Source organism: Camellia sinensis, chromosome 6, assembly GCF_055761805.1.
Source record: "Camellia sinensis isolate YWXY chromosome 6, ASM5576180v1, whole genome shotgun sequence".
Lineage (NCBI taxonomy): Eukaryota > Viridiplantae > Streptophyta > Magnoliopsida > Ericales > Theaceae > Camellia > Camellia sinensis.
In genome coordinates this window covers 43,659,078-43,677,264 of record NC_138966.1, presented here as the reverse complement: position 1 = coordinate 43,677,264, position 18,187 = coordinate 43,659,078, and the positions used below count along the sequence as shown (strand labels likewise).

General features: G+C 38.9%; 1 protein-coding gene and 1 pseudogene across 4 annotated transcripts in view; one reads left to right on the top strand and one right to left on the bottom strand.

Annotated features, from left to right (window-relative positions):
• The window catches only part of LOC114271981 (syntaxin-71-like), a 290,405-nt pseudogene that overhangs the window by 187,402 nt on the left and 84,816 nt on the right, over positions 1 to 18,187 (bottom strand). The window lies entirely within an intron of this gene.
• The window catches only part of LOC114267847 (disease resistance protein At4g27190-like), a 79,168-nt gene that overhangs the window by 22,203 nt on the left and 38,778 nt on the right, over positions 1 to 18,187 (top strand). For all 3 annotated transcript variants that reach the window (XM_082873756.1, XM_082873755.1, XM_082873757.1), the window contains exon 3: positions 6,655 to 7,128. In XM_082873756.1, the coding sequence (XP_082729882.1) occupies positions 6,655 to 7,128 (474 nt within the window). The remainder of the gene's footprint in view (positions 1 to 6,654; positions 7,129 to 18,187) is intronic.

Below are 18,187 nucleotides of genomic sequence, written 5' to 3'. Positions count from 1 at the left end.
CAAAATTTATAACTATTTCCAACAATCTCCCACATGAATGGAATTTGATGACAATGGAAATGCAACAATATGCAGACTTTATCGAAAGAGTGTAAGTCGAAAATATCTTGCATCAGGATAGGTAGCTTTCGGCCTTGAACCTTCCCTAGTGATAACTTATCGGACTTACTAGCTAACCAATGGACGCGATGCCTTGAATTGTTCAGCCGTTTGTGTAAGCCAAGACAATAGATTTCACACAAAATATCTTCTAATACATCGTGGTTCTCACTGTTGTGTTTATTTTGGCCTTGAACGCTCCTGGTTTTCATCAGTGTTTCTAGAGAATGTAGCCTCTTTTATTCTCATAGAACCGGCCCCAGTTCAACACTTATATAGGTGATTCTTATTGTGAGTATCTCCTTATACTCATCTTGATTTTATGCCTTAATCAAGATATAAGTAATCATTAAAAGCAAAGATTATCCTTATACCCCTGCAGACAACATATGTTGCAGATATCACCTCACCATAGGAATGGGTAGGGAAATTTTAATCCCTTGGTGATTTCTGGCGAGCCATACATAACTTAGTTGTCCCTTTGAACTTAGTTCTTGGGATCTCCAATCATATAAATAGGGTTACCATTATGACGACTCTTATGTAATAGGCTTTAATTCCATCCCCTTGGATGAACTATACACTAGCTCTTTTGTCAAACCTTTTGTTAACGGATCCGCAATATTTTCTTTAGATTTTATATAATCTATTGAGATTACTCCGTTTGACAACAATTGCCCTACGGTATTATGTCGACGACGAATATGTCGTGACTTACCGTTATACATATGATTCTGTGCCCTGCCTATTGCAGATTGACTATCACAATGAATGCAAATAGCTGGCACAGGTTTTGGCCACATTGGAATGTCTTCTAAAAAGTGACGAAGCCATTCTGCTTCTTCTCCTGCTTTGTCCAAAGCAATGAACTCGGATTCCATTGTGGATCGTGCGATGCATGTTTGTTTCGTGGATTTCCAAGAAACAGTAGCGCCTCCCAGAGTAAAGACATATCCACTTGTGGATTTTGAATCTTTAGTATCCGATATCCAATTTGCATCACAATAACCTTCAAGTACTGCTGGATATCGAGTAAAGTTCAAACCATGATCACGGGTGAATCTTAGATATCTAAGAACCCGAATGATCGCTTTCCAATGGTCTTCTCCGGGGTTACTAGTGTACCTACTCAATTTACTGATAGCATAAGCTATATCAGGACGAGTTCAATTCATTAGGTACATTAGGCTTCCAATGATTTGGGAGTATTTTAACTGAGACACTGCATCACCTTTATTTTTTGATAAATAAAGACTGATGTCTGCAGGTGTTCTAGCTAAATTCATATCATTCTTGATAAATTTACCAAGAATTTTCTCAATATAATATGATTGAGATAATGCATATTCGTCAGATGTTTTAGTAATTTTTATTCCTAATATTACATCTGGGACCCCCATATCTTTCATATTAAATCTTTTGTTAAGCATCTGCTTAGTTGATTTGATCATGTTTTGACTGCTTCCAATGATAAGCATGTCATTCACATAAAGACAAACTATGACATATCCTTGGTCAGTGTTTTTAACATAGACGCATTTGTCACATTTGTTTATCTTAAACCCATTAGTAAGCATTGCATGATCAAATTTTTCATGCCATTGCTTAGGTGCTTGTTTTAATCCATAAAGGGATTTTACAAGTCGACAAACTTTCTTTTCTTGCCCTGGCACTACAAACCCTTCGGGTTGCTCCATATAGATCTCTTCATTTAGATCACCGTTTAAGAAAGCTGTTTTAATATCCATTTGATGTATTTCTAAATTAAACAACGCTGCTATAGAAATAAGCATGTGAATGGATGTTATTCTTGTCACAGGGGAATATGTGTCAAAATAGTCCAGACCTTCCTTTTGTCAGTAACCTTTAACTACAAGTCTTGCTTTATACTTGTCAATTGAACCATCTGCTTTCATTTTTCTCTTGAATATCCATTTATATCCAAGAGGTTTAGAACCTGGTGGAAGATCCACCAATTCCCAAGTATGATTTTGCATAATGGATTCAATTTCATTATTAACAGCCTCTTTCTACAAAGGTGCTTCAGGACCTGTCATTGTTGCCTTAAAGCTTTGAGGTTCATTTTCTAACAGGTATGTCAGAAAATCTGGACCAAAGGATTTGAATGTTCTCGCTCTCTTACTTCGTCTTGGTTCATTATCAGTTAAATCCTGTTGGTCGAGACCATTACTAGTCTCTTGTGTTTGATTGTCATTAGTCTCTTGACTTTGTGTACAATCATAAGTTCTTTTCTGTGAACTTAATTCCTGTCCTTTCTTGTAAGAAAAGACATGTTCCAAAAACACAGCATTCCTTGACTCTATAATAGTGTTTACATTTATATAAGGTATTTCTGATTTATAAGTCAGAAACCGATATGCACTACTATTCTGAGCATAACCAATAAACACACAGTTTACTGTTTTTGGTCCAATCTTAGTCCTTTCAGGAACAGGAACTTCAACTTTTGCCAAACACCCCTACACTTTTAAGTATTTGTAGGAAGGTGGTCGACCTTTCCACAATTCATAAGGAATGCTTTTGGTTTTCTTGTGGGGTATTCTATTGAGAACATAATTAGAAGACAATATTGCTTCCCCCCATAAGTTCTGTGGTAAGCCTGAACTTAGTAACATGGCATTCATCATTTCTTTTAGGGTTCTATTCTTCCTTTCAATAATTTCATTTTGCTGTGGAGAATAAGATGCTGTAGTTTGGTGAATAATGCCATGTTGTGCACAAAATTCATTTAATGGTGCATCATATTCACCACCCCTATCACTTCTAACCATTTTAATGGTTTTACCAAGTTGATTTTCAACTTCTGTTTTGTAGAGTTTAAACATTTCTAAGGCTTCATCTTTACTTCTAAGTAAATAAACATAACAATATCTTGTACAATCATCGATAAAAGTTATGAAATACTTTTTGCCTCCTCTTGTTTGAATAAATTTTAAATCACATACATTAGTATGAATTAATTCTAGAGGTTCGGTTTTCCTTTCAACCGATTTAAATGGAGCCTTAGTTAGTTTCGCTTCTACACAAACTTCACATTTATGATTAGGATTAATTTCAAACTTTGGTATATAATCCAAACCAATTAATCTACGCAAAGCATCATAATTTACATGTCCTAATCTACCATGCCATAAATTCGACTCAAGAATATAAGCAAAAGATGTGTTATTCTTATTCATAGCAACTTTCGGTACAACTGTCATTTCATTCAACTTAAAGAGACCATCACTCATGTATCCCTTACCAACATACATACCACTCTTTGTTAATACAAATCTATCAGACTCAAATACAAGCCTAAAACTATTTTTACTTAACAAAGACCCAGAAACTAAATTCTTCCATATGTCAGGTACATGCAGTACGTTGTTGAGGGTCAGTTCTTTCCCTGATGTCATCTTCAAGATCACTTTCCCTTGTCCAGTAGAAGAATTTTCCATAAAAAGTTGTTCACCATTTGCAGCCTCATTGTAGGTAGTGAACATCTTCTTGTCCGCACATATGTGACGAGTTACTCCAGTGTCAACCCACCACTCTTTAGGATTTCCAACCAAGTTAGCCTCAGACACCACAGTAGAGAGGTTGATGTAATTCACTCCATCAGAGATGTAATCCAATTCTGTTACATTGGCTTGATTGGTGGTCTTCTTGCTTGTACTTCCATGATCCTTCTTAGGGCGGCGGCAGTCAGAAGCTCGATGTCCAGTCTTGCCACAGTTATAGCATTTTCCTTTGAACTTCTTGTTGCCATTGTTGTCGCCTTGTTTAGGACCATCTCCAGTAAACTCTCTCTTTTTGTTATGTGGTTTATGAACTTGTTCAACCACATTAGCCTTGGACTCAATGGGATTTTTCCCATTCTTCTTTTCAGTCTTTTCGATTATCTTCCTCAATTCTTAATCTTACAATCAATTCATCCATGGTCATCTCTTTGCGTTTATGTTTTAAATAATTTTTAAAATCTTTCCAAGCCGGTGGTAACTTTTTCACTAAAGCAGCTACTTGGAATGACTCGCTAAGAGACATACCTTCTGAATGAATATCATGCAAAATTATTTGAAAACTTTGAACTTGAGAAAATTACCGTTTGGGAGTCTACCATAACAAAGTCCAAAAATTTACCGACGACAAATTTCTTCGTGCCGGCATCTTATGTCTTGTATTTCTTCTCCAAAGAATCCCACAATTCTTTTGTTGTTTTCAGAGGACTGTATATATTATATAGCATATTGTCAAGGCCATTTAGGATGTAGTTTCTGCACAGGAAATCTGAATGTTTCTAAGCATCTACAACGGCAACAACTTGCCGATCACTTTCACCCTCTTTAAATGCTTGAGCCTCTTCATGGAGAAACCGGGCCAAATTAAGAGTTGTAAGATAGAACAGCATCTTCTGCTGCCATCTCTTAAACTCGGTACCGTTAAATTTTTCTGGTTTTTCTCCATGATTGATTGGTACATGAACATGAACATGGTTCTGGACCGGTGTTGGTGTAACAATAGGAGTACCACTACCAGATGCAGTTTCAGTTGCAGTAGCCATAATCTCTGATTACAAAAATCAGGAAAAATTAAAATACAAATTAATTTTCTAGTTACTAAAACCAGAAAATAAATTAAAGCACAAAATAATTTTATTTTCCTTGTTACTAAAACTAGAAAAATAAAATACCACAATAATTTTCTGTAACACAAATTAATATTCTGCAATTGTTAATGACACTAGTATATTACTACTAGTTGTCAAAGAAAAGAGACAGTATATTACTACTATCTGTCAAATAGCATAAACACTATTTGTTTTTCCAACCAGAATATGTCTTATAAAATTACAAAAAATTAAATACAATGAAGATACCAAAAATGGTTCTGTCTTAAGATTATTGGACAATCTTCACTGTATATAAATAAATTAAATTCTGTTGTGTACTAAACAACAACCAGAATATAAAGAAATAAAGGAAATGAGAGAATTTGTTTGATTACAAAAATCAGACTCGAAATAAAAATAAATAAATAAAAACAGATTTTATTTTGTTATAAAAACAAAATTAAAATCTGATTTAAATAAATAAAAATAACACTGTAAATAAATTAAATAACTTACTTGATTTAATTTCTTCGAATTATAATCTGATCAAGTCCAGTGTTTGACACTGTGTCCTTAAGACAGATTCGTCCTCTCCACGGTGCTTTAAGAATTTGGACGTCTATCTCCCACGATGAAACGATCTACCAGAAACAATAGCAGCACTACAAATTGTTTGCCTTACGAACACACTAAGTGTTTACACTCTTTCTTTCAGAAAATAAATGCTGCAAAATGCAGAGATTTATATCAGAGGATGGAGTACGAAAATTGGAGTGAAATGCAAATGGGAGGCTAGTCTATTTATATATGTAAAGGTGGCTCTTGGTTTTGAATTGAACAGGTATGAAACCTGTTGGTTTTGAATTCAAACAGATTTGAATCTGTTGGGTTATATTTCAAACAGATAACAAAACGGGAAGGGCCCTGTTTGGGTGTACAATAATACCAGATTAGTTTATTTCGGGAAGGGCCCTGTTTGGATATACAGTAAAACTAAACCAGTTTAATTTGAATTATGGATTTTATTTTACCAAAAAATAAAATTAAATTCAAATGTTTTTGACCAAAAAAGATTAATATTGGGCCGAACAAGCCCAGGCCCAGCTCGCCTGACAGGACGGCGGCGCGCGCGTGGTGATTTTTGGGTCCAATGGGTCTAGCCCATTTTACCCATAACCTCTCCCTCTAAAACACTTGGATACCCCTTGGGGCACACCCCAAGTACCAAACCCATGCCTTATAAACCCATTCAAAACTTCACATCAAATCAATGTGGGACAAGCCATTTTACAACCTTAAGGAATTTTCACCAAAACTCCATTCCATGGAGCACACTTTGGCTTCAATTTCCCATTCACTCGGTAATGGTTTTGAGCAAGCAAATATACCACGTGAATCACAACGCGGCATAGAACGCGTTACCACTTTGACTCGTGAAAATCGACGAATGGGGCCCACCTAAAAAATAGACCGAACTTAGGATAAAATTCTGGTTTTACCCAGAATTTATAACCATTTCCAACAGGGTCATGATTTGATTTTTGGAGCATGAATGCTCCTTCATTTTGTTTGCTTATTTTTGTAAAGCATTGGTTTATATGTTTGGGTAGAGACCCATTCTTTTTGTAATAGGGTTCTAACCATTGTAACTTGTAATCCATTAGGGCATTTAAATTTTGAATATTTACGTAGTATTATATCACATGTTATAGATCCATGCTTTGGAAATTGTGAATGTGTAATCGTATGTAATCTCTTTTGTAAATCTCAAACTATAATGAAATGAAGTATAACAAGAAAAGAGAATTATTTTGTATATGATTATTGTTGAATCTTGATAAGATTTTTGGCTTCCGCATGTTAATTTGATTTGATTTGAACATAAATAAGGAATATGAGTTTGATTTGTTTCATCGGATTTTATGAAAATTGGAGCATTACAGGTGGCCTTCAGTGCGTTGAAAGAGTTGCAACTATGGGAAATGCCCGCATTGACACATTTGTGGAAGGGTCCTACTCAAATTGTACGGCTTTGTAACCTCACTTTTCTAGATCTGGAGAGATGTGATAAATTGGAAAGCATGTTCTCATTATCCATAGCCAGAGATCTGATGCAACTAAAGATACTTCGTGTATCTGAATGTCGTGAGTTGGAAGTACTTATTTCGAGTGAAGAAGAAGGAGATGAAAATGAGATAACATCAACAACAATAGAAGCAACAGATAAAATTGTGTTTCCTAAACTAGAGGTCTTGGTTCTCCATGACCTGCAAAGTTTTACTGCTATCTGCAAGGCTACGAATGGAATTGAGCTGCTGCAATTGAAGATGCTAACACTCAGCCAGATGCCAAAGCTCAGTAGTTTTTGTAATACTTCGGATAGCAATTACAATACTATTGAACCTCTCTTCAATAAGGTATGCTTCTTTGACTTAAGCTTATTTATTTGTTTATTTATTTAAGCTTTATTGCTGTGGGGCGTTTATAAATTTAGTTATTTTTTGCTATTTTCATTTGACCTTTTGGGCTATAATGAGAACACAACATATTTTGGATTGAATATGTTGTTGGATGAAAAAATAAGAACGTCAAACTACACTTGAAATTAATTAGTATTTAGGAACAAATTTCTCTTTTTATGAGTCGTATTTCTTTAGACAAAATACATTTAATTCTTCTAGTTTGTTTATATCAATTTGGTTCTTATAATTTTAATGTATCAATTTTACCTTTCGATTTTGCGCATGGTATCAATTTAGTCTAATTGATAATATTTCATTTAGAAATTGGACTAAAATTAAGAGACAAAATGGTTTTTTTAATTCCCTTCAAAGTTATTGAAGGGTTCGCATCCAATTAGGAATGATTCATTCTCTTTTTAGTAGTTCATTTTGCCTTTGATTTTTATTCAATTTTTTAATTGCTATTATCGTTTAGACTAGATTGACACAATTTGAAAATTTAAAGGGCAAAATTAATATTACAGAAACCAAATTGACATGAGAAGCAAGTATAGAGACTATAGGTATAATACTATAGGTATAATTTGCCCTATTTCTTTTGACTAAAAATTTAGCTAAACTAATATGAATTGGGCTGTGATTTTGCGAACTTTGAGCAAATTATTTAAAGGGTAAAATGCCAATTAGTCATAATAGTTGGCCTTAATTCCTATCAAGTAGTATTGAAAATAAGTCCTTGTAAAATTGTCGCTAAAAATAATTTTTTATGACTATTTTTTGCATATGTTGCTAAAAATTAACAATTAGTGACTTTTTTTTGGTTACGTTTTTTTTTTATAAATTGTTGCTAAAACTTACAATTAGTGACATTTTTATGTGATGAATTTTTCAAACTGTCACTGAAAGTTAAAAATTAGTAACTTTTTTTGTGATGATTTTTTTAAACTGTCATTAAAAATTATAATTATGACAATTTTTTGTGACAATTTTTTCAAACTGTCGCTGAAAATTAACAATTAGTGATTTTTTTTTTAACAGTGTTTGATGAAAAATGCTATTAATTCTCACAGGACATATCGGGCAATAAGTCCACATATTAAAACTTACACGCAAGTTTCTTATTTAAAAATATTAAGATTGTATTTTGGATGGAAGAATTTAGGGGAAATTACACACACACACACAAAAAAGTCCCTCGTAACAAAATAAACCATGAATTTTAATTTTGTCAATTTAAAACTTGAATTTTTAATTTGTTTTCAATCTGAATCATTTGTCTATTTTTGTTAAGTACAATCGATAGAAAAATAGATATATTAGTCATTAAACTCAATGAAAATGGGTATTTTGGACATTTTATGTACCTACATTGAGTTTCATAACTAAAATACTATTTTGTTCTGATCATTTTTAGTTAACAAAAGTAGACAAATGATTTAGATTAAAAACAAATTAAAAGATTATGGTTTAAATTGATAAAATTGAAAACTTAGAGTTTATATTGTTACAAGGGTCAAACGTTGGAATTTTTTTTTTTTTTTTTTTTTTGTGTGGAAATTATCCCTAGAATTTAAAATAAAGAGTTTTGAGGTTAAGGAGCAACCATTAGTCCATATAGTTTAAATGAAATGTCAGTTTAGTCAATGCAATTTCAATTTAAACCCTATATTTTCAATTTTTTTGCAATGTGGTCTCGTTGTCATTCACCATTAGAATTTTGCACGGATAAATGCCACATGCAAAACTAAACTTACACCGTTTTGTTGCACACCCCAAAAAAATAATTTTGCAACAAAACGCAAGAGCAAAGCATAGAAGCATGAGAGGGAAGACCTACAGGCAAAAGAGAGGGTGAGAGAGGGAGAGAGAGAGAGAGAAAGAGAGAGAGAGAGAGAGAGAGGTGCTTGACCGATACTACTCCTTCACTATCTAACAACCCCACTACCCTCACTAACACCAGCACTAGCGAGATCGAAATAAAGATAGAGATAGAGATTGTAACGCCCTCAAAATAATAACATTAAACCCATCAGATAAGACAAGCATTTACATATAAACTAACCACATTCCTTTATTTCATTGAGTTTCATTACATAAGTATTACATGTTAACATCAAAACAAAATGCCCTACGGGCTTACAGCTTTCCAAGTTAACACTTGGTTTCAACAAAAGAGTACTAACTCGTTTACACATTAAGCCCTTGGCTTGAAATTACATGTAATACATCAAAAGTTAAACAACTACACTATGTCCGCCTCTAGCCTCCCAAGCTATGTCCTTGGAGGTGGCATGCTTCCTGTACTAGAAAATGATATTCCCATATAGGGTGAGCCACAGCCCAGTAGAAATACACTAAACCAACCATGGACAATGACTAAAACATTAGCAATTGATAGTTGGTCAACACTGATACAATCACATAAATTACATATTTATGTCAACGACTTACAAGTCCCAATTACTTTTCATTTTCCCCCTTTCAACAGATAAGCATGCTAGCTCTATCATCATTTCCACAGATATGTATAAAAACTATATCTCACATTCTCAACAGATTTGTATATCAACAATATCCACAGATAAGCATACAAGCTGTATCCACATTCTACAACAGATATGTATATCAACAATATCCACAGATAAGCATACAAGCTGTATCCACACTTCACAAAGATAAGCATATGAGCTCTATCTTCACTTCTCTAGACAAGCATATGAGCTCTGTCTACGGAGTTCATCCCCTATCTCCTCCCAATACCTATCCGGTTTAGAGGTACATCCCCTATCTTCCCCTAAACCGCGGAGTACATCCCCTATCTCCTCCTCTACACATAACGTATATAAACACAATACATACAATTAATGTATTCTATCAACTGTCAAGTTCCATGACACATTCCATTGATTAGTTTCCGTTTACTTAATCATCATGCATTGTCTACAACAATCCCGACTATCCTCCACCGATAGCCCAAAGCAGTTATTTCTAAACAGAAAATAAATGCACAATGGATATTAAATCAACATTTCATTTCTTCATTCTTCTCAATTAATCATCCCAATTAATTAAACAATGTAATTAGGTCAATTCCCATAATTAACATTTCAACATTTCAACCCTTAGGTCCCATTTTCATCAATGATTCAACAATCATTCCATTTTTCTATGCCAAACATGCATCTAGGTTTATTATGAATAAAACCCCAACTTTTGTAAAATTACACAAAAGCCCCAAACTTTCACAAAATTACCAAACCAAGCCCAACATCTCAAAATACCAAAATTCAAAGACAAAACCCATAGAGAGGAGTAGGATATCCCTACCTCAAATTCGGAGTCCCAAAGGAGAAGACGACAAAACCCAACGTGCTCCAAAACCCGTGATTTTCAGATTAAAATGTAGCCCTCGACGATCAACAACTTTTTTGTAAAGGCCAAAGGTGAACAAATCACTCCTACTAGATCAAAACCTAGAGAGAAGGTAGAGTCTAGAGTGAGAGGCTCAACAATGGTGTTTTTGGAAAAGTAGGAGAGAGAAGAGAAAGTAAAAAGTGATTTGAAAAGTCACAAATTTCGGGACTTAAACCCAGTCTCCCGCTCGAGCGTAAAACACTCCGCTCGAGCGGCCACTCACAGACTTCCGCTCGAGCGTCCAACCTCCCGCTCGAGCGCAGAATGCACTCGCCCAGCACTTTTGCAGAACCAGGCCTCCGCTCGAGCTCCCAACCCTATGCTCGAGCGGCACTCAGACAACCCCGCTCGAGCGGCCAATACCACGCTCGAGCGTACAACGCTGCACAGGAAAATACTGAATGGGTGTAATCTACGCTCGAGCGCCAACACCTCCGCTCGAGCGTACAGGCCAAAAATCTGGGCAACTAGTTTTGGTTTCTAAACTCAACCAACCTGTAACAAACCCGCTCAACACATCCTATAACTCAAATACAAAGTAAGAAAGGATGTAAACAAGATAATAAACAACTACCAACATCCACGGACACATGTCCGGATCACTATACAACAAGGGTGAACCCGGGATCGCTATAACCTCCCCCCCTTAAAGAATTTCGTCCCCGAAATTAAACACAAGTTTTCAAAAACAAGTTTTCCTCCATTTTAAACAATGTTACATTTTAACATTCAACAATTCGACCCATTACCGGTCATCCCATCCCTTTAACAAGAGACATATCACAATATGTAAACAACATATGTATTATTAACATGCACCAACATTATGCACTAACTTTCCAATGTCAACAATATATTCAACATATATAGTGTTACATCCAACTACCATATGAGGCAAGTTCCAAAACATGCTTCCAATAATCAAAACATTCTCAATGTTTCACAACTTAAGACATATATAAAAGCTCTTAAGTTCAACAAAATGTAAAATTCAAATACAAGATTACATATCAATAAACAAGTCCGGATATTTCTCTCGGACTTCCAACTCACGTTCCCAAGTGGCTTCCTCCACTCCGTGATGTTTCCACAAGACTTTCACCAAAGGAATGGTCTTGCCACGCAGGACCTGATCCCGCCTATCCAAGACCCGAACCGGTCTCTCCTCATACGAGGCATCCTCATCTACCTCTAAATCAGTCCAATCCAACACATGTGATGGATCTGGCTCATACTTCCGAAGCATACTCACATGAAACACGTCATGTACTCCGGACAACTGCGGCGGTAAGGCTAACCGATAAGCAACCTCACCTATCCTCTCAAGGATCTCAAAAGGACCAATAAACCGAGGGGATAACTTCCCACTCTTCCCAAACCTCATCAAGCCTCGCCTAGGTGATATCTTCAGAAAGACATGATCACCTACCTCAAACGCCAAAGGTCTCCTCCTACGGTCGGCATAACTCTTTTGTCGACTCTGGGCTGTAACAAGCCTCCTACGGATAAGCTCAACTTTCTCCGTCGTCTCCCTAACCAACTCCGGACCTAACAAAGGTGCATCACCCACCTCGGCCCAACAAACTGGAGACCTACACGGTCGGCCATACAAGGCCTCAAACGGTGCCATACCGATGCTAGACTGAAAACTGTTGTTGTAGGCAAACTCTACCAATGGCAAGTGCCTCTCCCACGTTCCACTGAAGTCCAGGACACAACCCCGAAGCATATCCTCGAGGATCTGAATAGTACGCTCGGACTGCCCGTCAGTCTGAGGATGATAGGCCGTACTAAAGGTCAACTTAGTGCCCAAGGCACTCTGCAAACTCTGCCACAACCTGGCAGTAAAACGAGGATCTCTATCTGAGACGATCGTCACTGGGACCCCGTGCAATCTCACTACATCCCGAATATACAAATCGGCAAGATGATCTACCGAATCTCTCACGCGCATAGGAATAAAGTGCGCCGACTTAGTTAACCGGTCTACAACCACCCAAATAGCATCACTACCCCGCTGAGTCCTCGGAAGACCTACAACGAAGTCCATAGTGACATGCTCTCACTTCCACTCGGCACTAGGCAAGGGTTGCAACAAACCCGCTGGTCTCTGATGCTCGGCCTTCACTTGCTGGCAAGTAAGGCATTTCGATACGAAAACAGCCACATCTCTCTTCATACCCCGCCACCAAAACTGGCGACCCAAATCCTGATACATCTTAGTACCTCCCGGATGCACCGCAAGGCGCGAATGGTGAAACTCTCGGAGTACCTCCTCTCGGCAAGACTCCGGTACAAACAAACGGTCTCGGTATCTCACACTCAGGTCGGGATACACCGTCAAACCCTTCTCAACTTTCCCATTGGAGATCTTCTCTCGGAGGGATTCTACCTCAAGGTCACCTCTCTGTGCCTCTAACACTTTAATCACAAGTGTAGGCTGCGCAACAACAGAAAACAAGGCCGCAGCCTCAACAGATTCGCCCAGTAGCAAATCAAACTCGCCAAGTGCTCCCAACATCTCCCATTCCCGGATGGCTATACAAGCTACATCACTAATGGTTTTCCTACTAAGGGCATCGGCCACAACATTGGCCTTTCCCGGATGATAATGCAACTCAAAATCATAATCCTCGATGAACTCCATCCATCTCCTCTGCCTCAAATTCAAGTCTCTCTGTGTAAACAGATACTTCAAACTCTTATGATCCGAGAATACCTCGAACTTCTCACCATAAAGGTAGTGCCTCCAGACTTTCAAGGCAAAGATCACTGCTGCTAACTCTAGGTCGTGTATGGGGTAATTCTTCTCGTGTATTTTCAACTGACGTGAGCCATAAGCTACTACTTTCCCCTCTTGCATCAACACACAGCCCAAACCCTCTCGTGAGGCATCACAATAAACCGCATAACCCAACCCTCTCTCCAGAATAATCAACACCGGAGCGGTGGTCAATCTAACTTTCAACTCTTGGAACGACTTTTCACAAGTCTCACTCCACACAAACTTGACTCCCTTCTGAGTCAGCCTAGTCAACGGTGACGCTAACCTGGAGAAATCTTTCACAAACCGACGGTAATACCCAGCCAATCCCAGAAAACTGCGGATCTCAAACACACTCTTAGGCTGTGCCCAATCTTGCACTGCCTCAACCTTGGACGTATCAACAGACACCCCTTCCCCGGATACCACGTGGCCTAAGAATTTGACTTCCCTCAGCCAGAACTCACACTTCCCAAACTTGGCATACAGCCTATGGGCTCTAAGTAACTCAAGCACCACTCTCAAGTGTGCCTCGTGCTCCTCCTCAGAAGACGAATAGATAAGGATATCGTCCACGAAAACAACCACAAATCGGTCTAAGAACTCCCGGAAAATCCGGTTCATCAAGTCCATAAAGACTGCCGGTGCATTGGTAAGTCCGAATGGCATCACCAAAAACTCATAATGGCCATACCGCGTACGGAATGCCGTCTTAGGAACATCTTCCTCCCTGACCCTCAACTGATGGTAACCCGATCTCAAGTCTATCTTAGAGAAACAACGGGAACCCTTCAACTGGTCAAACAAATCATCTATACGGGGCATAGGGTACTTATTTTTAACCGTAGCCCGATTCAACTTCCGGTAGTCTATACACAATCTCAAGGCACCATCTTTCTTTTTAACAAAGAGTGCCGGTGCTCCCCACGGTGAAACACTAGGGCGAACAAAGCCCTTATCGAGCAATTCCTGGAGCTGAACTTTCAACTCAACCAACTCTGCTGGAGCAAAACGGTAAGGTGCCATAGAAATCGGCGCCGTACCAGGCACTAAATCAATAGAGAACTCTATCTCTCGGTGAGGTGGCAAACTAACAAGATCTTCGGGAAAGACATCCGAATACTCACAAACCACCCTCGGTAACACAACCTGGGTCTCACCACTCTCACCACTCTCAAAGCTAGCAAGTAGACCACTAAGCTCACTTCGCCCTCGCGAATCATACCCCGGTGGCAAAACACTACCAACCCGGTCTTCCAAGAAATGGAACCACTCCCCGCTCAAGGTACATAACGTGACCCTCTGGCGGTAGCAATCAATAACAGCCCGGTATGACGATAACCAGTCCATACCCAAAATAACATCAAAACCCTTCATGGGCATGACAACAAACGGAAAAGGAAGCCTATAGTCGGCGACCTCTATATCACATCCTCTAACACCCTGTTTCAGAATCAACTCACCACCCAAAGGCGATACCACACAAATAGGAGATGCTAACTGTGCTAACTCCAATTCCAAAACAGATGCAAATGCAGCAGATACAAAAGAATGAGATGCACCCGTGTCTATCAACACATTAGCAACTGAGTTGCAAAACAGAAAAGTACCTCTCACTACTGATAGAGCCGGTACTAAATCCTGCGCGGTAACAGCATACACGCGCCCCGTAGGCCCCTGGTCTACCTGCTCACCTCTCGGAGCAAAAGACTGCTGCACAGACTGGGATGACGAAGCTCCCGGATTGGCCCTCGAGGCCTGCACAGACTGAGCTGGCTGAAAACCCTGCGTCTGCCTAGAACCAGACGCTCCCGAAGTGGCACTCAACTGTGGGTAAAACCTCTTCATGTGCCCAGGTTGTCCACACTGATAACAAGTCAAGAGCTGCCCCCTGCCCAAACTCTGACTCTGCGGTCTAGCTGAAGAAGAAGCAGCTTTCTGACCCCCACCCTTCTGCGGGCAAACAGATACCTTGTGACCCAACTGGCCACACTTGTAACAAGTGAATTCCCCCTGACTGCCTCTCCCCGAGCCTACACTCGGCACTGGAAAGGTCGATCTAGAGACTGCACCCTGAGACTGCTGAGGGTTATAACCCTTCTGTCTCCTGCCATCACCCTGACTATCCTGGCTCCTCTTGGAGCCTCTCTGACCCTCATCCTCCTCCTGCATCATAAGCTCCATATGAGCTGCAGCGTCCACTAGGTGTCTATACTCTCGAATATAAGACCCACCAATTCTCAACTTGAGGCCCCGCCTCAACTTCCGCTCAAACTCATAGCAACGGCGTTCCTCAGACGCCACCAGTTCAGGTGCAAACCTAGACAGACTGGTAAAAGTAGCCTCAAACTTGGCCACTGACAAGCCCTGCTGATTAAGCCGACTAAACTGATCTCTCAGCTTCTCCCTTGCTACTGCAGACAAAAACCTCTCCTGAAAAGCATTTATAAACGCCTCCCAAGTACCACCAACACGAGCTTTCTCGTACTTCCACCATTGACCCGCATCTCCCTTCAGTTGGAAGGATGCCAAGGTCACTTTCAGTGCTCCGTCCTCGATGCCAAGCATCTCAAACGTCTTCATTGTCTGTTCGAGCCATTCATCTGCCTTAAGCGGCTCTTTAGGATCCCCAATAAACTCGTCCGGATTACACCGGAAGAACTCCCTCTTCAAGAAAGAAGGCCCTGCCTCAGCTGCCTGATTCCCAGCTCTGAGAATACCCAAAGCTCCTGCTATCTCTCTGGCCAAGGCACCCATAGCCTGCTGACCCACTGGCTCGGCCACGTTGGCCTGCCCAACTCCCTCCTGCACTGCCGGAATCTCACCCTGTAACGGTACTTCCTGCCTCGCAGGTCTACCACGCCTAGCACCTCTTCCTCGTCCTGACATCCTAATAAAGGTAACACAGAACGTTAGCACATTCATAAATGTGCCGCAACTAAACACTCACGTCCTAATACATGGACAACTGTAATTCACTCCACATAAGCACATAAACACATAAGCACTTACGAATTTCATTTCCGGATAATGATAGTCCCGAAGCGTTACTAGAGTTCCGGTTAGAAATAGCATTGATCAAGTGCTTTTCCAACAAGACTCCCAGAAACTCAAGGATCCAATCAACATCCCAGAAATTAAATCCCATACCCACATAGTCACATAAGCATGTCATCACTTAAGCACATAGCATATGATACCACATTTAAGTCTCTATCAAGCGAGACAAACCCATTGTGATCCTAATCACTTCCCACGTACCCAAAGTATTCGAACCCGGTACGCTCTGATACCAAGTTGTAACGCCCTCAAAATAATAACATTAAACCCATCAGATAAGACAAGCATTTACATATAAACTAACCACATTCCTTTATTTCATTGAGTTTCATTACATAAGTATTACATGTTAACATCAAAACAAAATGCCCTACGGGCTTACAGCTTTCCAAGTTAACACTTGGTTTCAACAAAAGAGTACTAACTCGTTTACACATTAAGCCCTTGGCTTGAAATTACATGTAATACATCAAAAGTTAAACAACTACACTATGTCCGCCTCTAGCCTCCCAAGCTATGTCCTTGGAGGTGGCATGCTTCCTGTACCTGAAAATGATATTCTCATATAGGGTGAGCCACAGCCCAGTAGAAATACACTAAACCAACCATGGACAATGACTAAAACATTAGCAATTGATAGTTGGTCAACACTGATACAATCACATAAATTACATATTTATGTCAACGACTTACAAGTCCCAATTACTTTTCATTTTCCCCCTTTCAACAGATAAGCATGCTAGCTCTATCATCATTTCCACAGATATGTATAAAAACTATATCTCACATTCTCAACAGATTTGTATATCAACAATATCCACAGATAAGCATACAAGCTGTATCCACACTTCACAAAGATAAGCATATGAGCTCTATCTTCACTTCTCTAGACAAGCATATGAGCTCTGTCTACGGAGTTCATCCCCTATCTCCTCCCAATACCTATCCGGTTTAGAGGTACATCCCCTATCTTCCCCTAAACCGCGGAGTACATCCCCTATCTCCTCCTCTACACATAACGTATATAAACACATTGGTTCTATATACAATCACACAATACATACAATTAATGTATTCTATCAACTGTCAAGTTCCATGACACATTCCATTGATTAGTTTCCGTTTACTTAATCATCATGCATTGTCTACAACAATCCCGACTATCCTCCACCGATAGCCCAAAGCAGTTATTTCTAAACAGAAAATAAATGCACAATGGATATTAAATCAACATTTCATTTCTTCATTCTTCTCAATTAATCATCCCAATTAATTAAACAATGTAATTAGGTCAATTCCCATAATTAACATTTCAACATTTCAACCCTTAGGTCCCATTTTCATCAATGATTCAACAATCATTCCATTTTTCTATGCCAAACATGCATCTAGGTTTATTATGAATAAAACCCCAACTTTTGTAAAATTACACAAAAGCCCCAAACTTTCACAAAATTACCAAACCAAGCCCAACATCTCAAAATATCAAAATTCAAAGACAAAACCCATAGAGAGGAGTAGGATATCCCTACCTCAAATTCGGAGTCCCAAAGGAGAAGACGACAAAACCCAACGTGCTCCAAAACCCGTGATTTTCAGATTAAAATGTAGCCCTCGACGATCAACAACTTTTTTGTAAAGGCCAAAGGTGAACAAATCACTCCTACTAGATCAAAACCTAGAGAGAAGGTAGAGTCTAGAGTGAGAGGCTCAACAATGGTGTTTTTGGAAAAGTAGGAGAGAGAAGAGAAAGTAAAAAGTGATTTGAAAAGTCAC